The sequence below is a fragment of the Zophobas morio genome, unplaced genomic scaffold, assembly GCF_036711695.1.
Source record: "Zophobas morio isolate AGI-343-1 ecotype UQ-CSIRO unplaced genomic scaffold, CSIRO_AGI_Zmor_V1 ptg000046l, whole genome shotgun sequence".
Taxonomy (NCBI): domain Eukaryota; kingdom Metazoa; phylum Arthropoda; class Insecta; order Coleoptera; family Tenebrionidae; genus Zophobas; species Zophobas morio.
Genome location: NW_026972151.1, coordinates 967,567 through 974,242, shown reverse-complemented (window position 1 = coordinate 974,242; position 6,676 = coordinate 967,567). Strand labels below are relative to the sequence as shown.

Below are 6,676 nucleotides of genomic sequence, written 5' to 3'. Positions count from 1 at the left end.
ATGTTGCAATGTATTTTGTAGATAAACTAAGCAGCTGTTGGATCTGTTGAATGTGAATAGAGTTTAGGTATTACTTTGAGTTCTCGTGATGCCCTTTCTAGTCCTCTATTTCCGTTCCTTTTGTTTTTTGTCATTACTCATTACCATGATTTAAAAGTAAAAACCAGTCAAATTTGCTGAATGTAGCAAAAGATTGTAAATCCCTGAGGAAATTGAGGACTTCTGTTGTATTGTGAAAATAATATGGCGGAATGCGTGCATAAATACAAAGTAGGAAAACAGTAGTTGTAATGTCATAATTAATTTGTAAAAAAAGTTAAAAAGATTTTGAAATAAAGTTTAATACGTTATATAGCAAGAAATCAGTTAGGAGTATTAGGTACAGTAGGAGTTCAATACAACACTTATTTCTTTTACTATCCGATGAGGGAGACGAGAAGAACGACAAACTAAACTTTTCTGATAAAACCTGCTTTTTTTTACATCAGAATCCTACATGATATTGCTTACACATGGCTTTGATCACTGACCATTCATTAGTGCTATAAAATGACAAGATGGATTGTGACGTTGGTGTTACATTAGCTCAACGTGCTATTAAAAGACATTAAATATGAACATGATAAAAGATTTAATACACATATCTCTCTTACGTATATTAGATTATTACAAAAATTACATCTCTAATCTACATAACTCCTTTTTGATACCTCAACGCATATGTATCACAATAATTTGGTTTTTGTGTCTTCACCACGAACTCTTCATCTTTACAGTCCAACTGCATCTCAATCTTCACCTTGTCATCATTCCCCATGTAAATCCTTTTAGGTGCCAACCCGTATTTATAAAATTTAGGTAAAATATTCTTCTTCCTCAAAATTCGCTCATCAGTTTTATTAAGTGGTGGACTGTCCATGGGCTTATCACAGATTATACAACGACTAGCACCATATATATCAGCATACAGAGGTTTTGGTAAAAACCTGTCATCTAGACCAAATCTATGTATACACACATGTTCAGGTATGGGTTTTATTAAATCTTCTGTGGAATGCGTTTCAAAAAAATGGTCTTTGCGGAAATCACTAAGTTTTTGGAGATCAGATTTAGTGGAAACTTGACCAACAGTTGCTACATTACTTGGTGAAAGTGTTTGATCTCCCTCGGAGAAATCTGACGGCGTTGGTTGGTCGAATTCGTGTTTACTCTCTTTAACGTCTTCAATTATTTGGTATTCTCCATCTTCCTCTTCTAGTATCGTTTCTGATTTTTTACTTTTCTCTTGAAAACTGTTTCTATTTGTGCTTTTAGTCGATTTGTCTTTAAAAGACTGAGTCGTTTTAGATCCATTTTTATCACCTTCTCTTTGTTCACTTTCTGTTCTCGGTGGACTTGCTAACGAAGAACTGGGAGATAATGCACCAATATTTTCTATTGCGGATTCTGTTTTTTGTTTTTCATCAAAGTAAGTAGAACCTTTCTCTTTGCTGTTAGCTAACGAAAAATCGTCAGATTTTTGAGGTGCGAAATTTTCATTTTCAAAAAGGTCCAGTCTTGAACTAGGCAAAGTTTTATTTAATTTTGATTTATCAGTTCTGAGATCCCTCAGTCCTGAACTAAACGAAGTTTTATTTTGCTTGGATTTATCAGTATCAGTTCTTAGATCATCACTTTCACTAAAATACTTTCCGGATTTCGAACTGGATTTAAAACTTTTGTTACTTTTCCAAAATTGTGGAATTTTAAAAGCGCCCGAGCCGACTTTGGAGGAGAATGGCTTTTCGAAACGAACCATAGGTTCATCTAGGTCATCTATAAAAACACACTCCTTTGGTTTTGAGAAGAGTCGAGGAGGAATCTTCTTTTCGTGACAATAACAAACGCAGTCAGCCGGTTCGAAATGTATCGGTTTTAAAACTGCCGCCATGTTTGAAGAGTCATTTCGAAATCGCCAACTATTGCTAAAAGAAACAAATACAAAACAAAATAATAATTTACTCATTTTAATGTTTTACCAGAAGCAGCTTCGTCGTGAAAATGTTCTTTTGCTCATTCTGACGCTGAAGTCTTTGTGTTCATTCAAATTGTAGCTAAGCAACTGGGAAGTTTGAATTCAGCGCGCTTGCGCGATTGCCAACCTAGAGTGAATAATGATCCACTTTGTCAAATTTTGAATATTGTTATCAGTTTGATATTTAACAAAAATAATTTTAAGAGTCGAATTATTTTTTACATTTTGACAATTAGTAAATTTTCCACGTCAGTCATTGGAAAAACAAATCGATAAATAGACTGTTGTTGTACTGACGCGTTAATTTGGTTGCATAACTGACAGAATTTTTTACGAAGCAGATTAAACTCTCATAAATGTACGGTTCTAATCGTTGATATACGTGTTATATGAACAAATATGTGGAGTTAATGACATTTTTGAGAAAAAATTTTAATAGTCACCAAGCAAAAAAGAAGGAAAACCTGAGAACAAATACATATAATATGCATAATTAATTAATTCATTTTGACATTTCTTGAAAATACTTAGCAGATTTATATTGCTTACAAATAATGAAAGATTTAAAGCATTTTTATTACACTCGTTTTGTGAAAATTACCTTGTGCTCGTGGCTTACCGCTCCATTTTAAAATAGCTGATCTGAATCCGATGTAGGGATTTTCGTTTTAACCGTTATGTCATTTTTATTTTGACTGCGAAATGTCCGTTTGTTTGTGTTTTATTTACTTTTGATATTATTTTTTTTGTTATTTTATTATTTTATCCCGTTTTACATTAAGTTTGTAACTTTATTTTCGCAACAATGCAAAAAGGTGGGTAATCACTCCTCCCCTCGATCAATTTTTGAGGTTATGTTTATTTTCAGAAAAATCCTCCAAAACAAATACAAAAAAATCGCCAGACTTAAACGGAAACAACGCCCAAGTTACAAGAAATGGTATTAAGGATCAAATCGTAACCAGCGATGGTCGCATTTTTTACCCATGTCAATACTGCAACAAAGTCTTCCCAATAAAAAAATCACGTACTTTTCACATAAAGAAATGCCCTGCGAAAGACTACATTTTGTCTGTCGATGAAAGAAACATTCCTAAAAAAGCCGCAAATAAGATTGATATTCAGCAGAACATTGTATTGAGTGAACAGATGGATGTGAGCGAGATTCTAAAATCGAATTCACCTCCAATTAAAATAACAATTCGACGAAATGGGGCGCACGATTCGGACGAGTTCACTGTGAGTAATTCATTGGTTTTGAAAGAAAAGAATGAGGCAATTGAAGATTTCAATGCACTTGCTAAGCGTCTGCAAAGTAATGCAGTGACTTTAATCAAGCAACCGAAAAAGGAAGATGAGGAAAAGCCAAAATCTGAAGGCGATTCAAGTAGCAGTGAATCAATCAAAGAGGATTCAGATGAGTCAAATGAAACAACTTGCCGAGAGTGTACAAAGGAGTTCGGATCACCTCTAGAATTGCTCAGACACTCCAGAAAATGCCACTCATATCCAAAAGTTGTGATGGCATTAAGTGAAGTCAAAAAGTTTTACTCAGTTAAAAACAGGTCCGAATGTCCTATTTGTCATAAACCTTTAAAAACTAGTTTTCGCTCTGCGTTTGTTAAACACCTGCATACTCATACAAATGAGATGAAGTACTCTTGTCACGTTTGTAAGAAGAAGTTTCGACGATCCGATCATATGAAAGCTCATGAGAAGAGGCATATTATTAAAGATAAGAAATAATTTTTTCATTCTTTAAATTTATGTTTCTTATAGGAATTTAATTTATTACTAGACTCTTGGTTAAGTTTTAGTTATAAGAAACTCATTGTTTAGTTGTAATGCCCTTCATTACTTTTTTAGTAACTCATGTTTCTAGGCAGTTTTATAAAAATTGATTTATGTTTTCAACTTACAGCAATATAAAATGTGTTGAATTTGTAAAGATGTGTTTATAGCGATCTTGAAAAGTTCACGGCTTAAATAGTGGATGTTTCTGCGTTGTATCAGACAGTTTATTGCGATGACGGTCGCCTGAGTGTGTTTGCCAATATTTCACGTAATACCAGAAGTTTTACTTCTAGGAGACATGACTAAAATTTTTCAATATTGTTAAGTAAAATTCAGTTTAAATGTGCAGCATAATACGCTCGTTTACAATTTTCTAACTTTGCTCATACATATGGGTCTTTGAGTTTAGACCATTCAATTTTACAACTTATACAATAGAGTTCTTCCAAAATCTAATACTGCTGGAGGGATTACAGAACATTAAAAAAATGTATTTTCTGAGCCCTACCAGAGTTGTTAACGTTACACTGAAAAATTATAAATGGATTGTATTCAAAGATATGGCTTGAGAGGAGGCACTGTTATGGCTTAAGTACTGTTTTTACATTTCAGAAGTGCGTACACAAGGTATGTCAACAAAATCAATATATTAACAGATAAACAGTTGACGTGACATATGCTTCGTATTAAATTATTAAATTGTACATATTCGCTCCCCTCCCCTGGTACCAAAATACGTTCTAAAATGTGTGTGGTTTGTTGTGCTTCAAAGGAAAAAAGTTTTGGGTAAGTATCTTTACAGTTTTTTAAATTTGTCGGTTAAGCAATTTGGTGTTAGGAAATAAAAAAATTTGCTACCATAAAAAATATCTCTAAAAATCGAAATTATCGTCAGGGTGGTTTTTTGACTGCTATGGAAATACAATTCTGTGGGAATCACCATTTAAGTTTTTTAAGTATAGTGAAAGTTCGAAAAGTAACATTTCCTGCGTAAAAATTGGACTACGTTGTTTTATACTGGATGATAAAACGGATATATTTAATAAAAGTTAAAAGGGATAAAATAGGATCAATGTCTTGGCGCTTGCAGTAGATCTAAAACTTCTGTAAACACACTTTTTACTTTGCAATTATTTTCCTTAATTTTATTGTGTCTATATATGGTCCATAAAAACTTTTATTTTACTGACAGTTAACAAGGTAGGTAATAAAGATGTTGATGACTGTATAGAGAAATAGTTTGTGATACGAACAATTTTTTTTGTTTCTATATGAAGTCTTAAAAAAAGTCATTAGAATCTGCTTTCTGAATCACTCTCATGAAGGGTGTTTGTAAAAGATCGTACGTCAAGTACGCTAATTTTCAGAAATTGAGTTTCACTGAGATAGTTTTACTGTCAGTAAGAAGTGTAGGTTTACTGTTGAGAATTTATTTATTACGGCAGATATTTTTAAAATTCTATTTTTTCAATTTTTCCAGGACTGACTTCAAATTCTCAGTCAGCATTCAGTAGTCAATGCTTTTATGTTCTAAATACATAACAGATGGGTGTGATCTTTTGAATAAAGAACAATTTTAAGCAAAATAAAAATTATTTACTCGTTCTGTACATGCAGGACTAGCGCAGCGGTACCCTACAATTTAAAAAAACCTGGTTATTATTTAAAAAAAGTTAATTTTGATAAAACGTGTGTACTCAAATTTCGTTCATTTTCATATTTAAACTTTTAAAAGTGTTAGTGAAGCGCTATAATACACTCTGTAGTAAACGTAAAATGTGAGTCATCGAGGTAATTATAAGCTTAAAAGTAAAACATTTTGGAGCAACAGTTAACTCAGGTAAATGTGGATAAAATCATGTCGTGTCCAAAACAATGCAGTCTCAGAACATTTTCCTGCGTTAACATATTTGGTGGAGGCGCCGGGCAGAATATATTGGATTTTGGTTAGGACGTGTCTTCACCCGTGGAGCTGATTTTTGTAACATGAACCAAGCCTGATTTTAGTTTCAGCGGCTTACGCTGAAACTACATTGTAAAACGTACATTTTAAAATTAGCAACAACTGAATATTCAAAATTACAGATGTGACAAAAATTACTTTTTTAGCTTATTTTAGAAAATTTTGTTCTCAGTGAACCAAAATCAGGCAACTAATTTTGGTGGTGCTCTTGTTGCGCACAAAGGAAGGAAGGAAATCTAAATGAAGCATTTATGTTTTAATTAAATTTCCTCTTCGGGGTGCTGGACAGATTTATTTAGCAGTTACATATTTTACAGTTACATTAAAATACAAATTATTTGATTAACATTAAAAATTAAAATTAAAAATTTGACTATAAAGACTGGTTCACGAACTTAAAATTTTAAATTATACTATGATGATATTAATTATTATGTAGTGATTGTTATTTTATTTAGAGAACCATTCACTGTAGACAGGACCTACAAATTAGCTGAAAAAAAGAGACAAATAAAAATAATCACTATAGTTAAAATATAATTTTTAAAGTGGTTTTGCGAATTATTCCAGGGTGATTGGTTTTTTGTCGGTCAGTGTATTTATACCAACGGAAAAAGCGTTGCTCGAAAAAGTTTAGAATTTTAATTCATTTAACCAGGCAGTCAAGTTTTTAATTTTAATTTTTTATGTTAATTTTAGTGATCCTATGGAAGGGAACATGTGATCCCGAAACGTTGACAAAACTGTCTATTGTTAAATAATAAATAAAATTTAATTAAAACATAATCATAATGGGCGAAAAGAAAGCAGATAATCAAGCATTTGTAGTTCTGATTTTATTGGTTTGGATCTTCACTGTTGTTTTAGTATTTTTAAACTTTTATTTCTCATTTTAGAGTTGGATT

General features: G+C 32.2%; 2 protein-coding genes across 2 annotated transcripts; one reads left to right on the top strand and one right to left on the bottom strand.

Annotated features, from left to right (window-relative positions):
* Positions 1-651: 651 nt before the first annotated feature.
* LOC135142327 (uncharacterized) lies at positions 652-2,146 on the bottom strand. The gene is made up of 2 exons (XM_064074014.1): positions 2,019-2,146; positions 652-1,964 (listed from the first exon to the last, which is right to left on the bottom strand). Exons 1-2 carry the CDS (start codon positions 2,054-2,056, stop codon positions 689-691), a joined length of 1,314 nt encoding a protein of 437 aa, XP_063930084.1. The 5' UTR covers positions 2,057-2,146; the 3' UTR covers positions 652-688.
* Positions 2,147-2,703: 557 nt separating this feature from the next.
* Positions 2,704-3,947, top strand: LOC135142037 (zinc finger protein 892-like). Its single transcript, XM_064073684.1, has 2 exons — positions 2,704-2,829; positions 2,883-3,947. The coding sequence occupies exons 1-2, from the start codon at positions 2,820-2,822 to the stop codon at positions 3,758-3,760; spliced, it is 888 nt and encodes a 295-aa protein (XP_063929754.1). The 5' UTR covers positions 2,704-2,819; the 3' UTR covers positions 3,761-3,947.
* Positions 3,948-6,676: the final 2,729 nt, after the last annotated feature.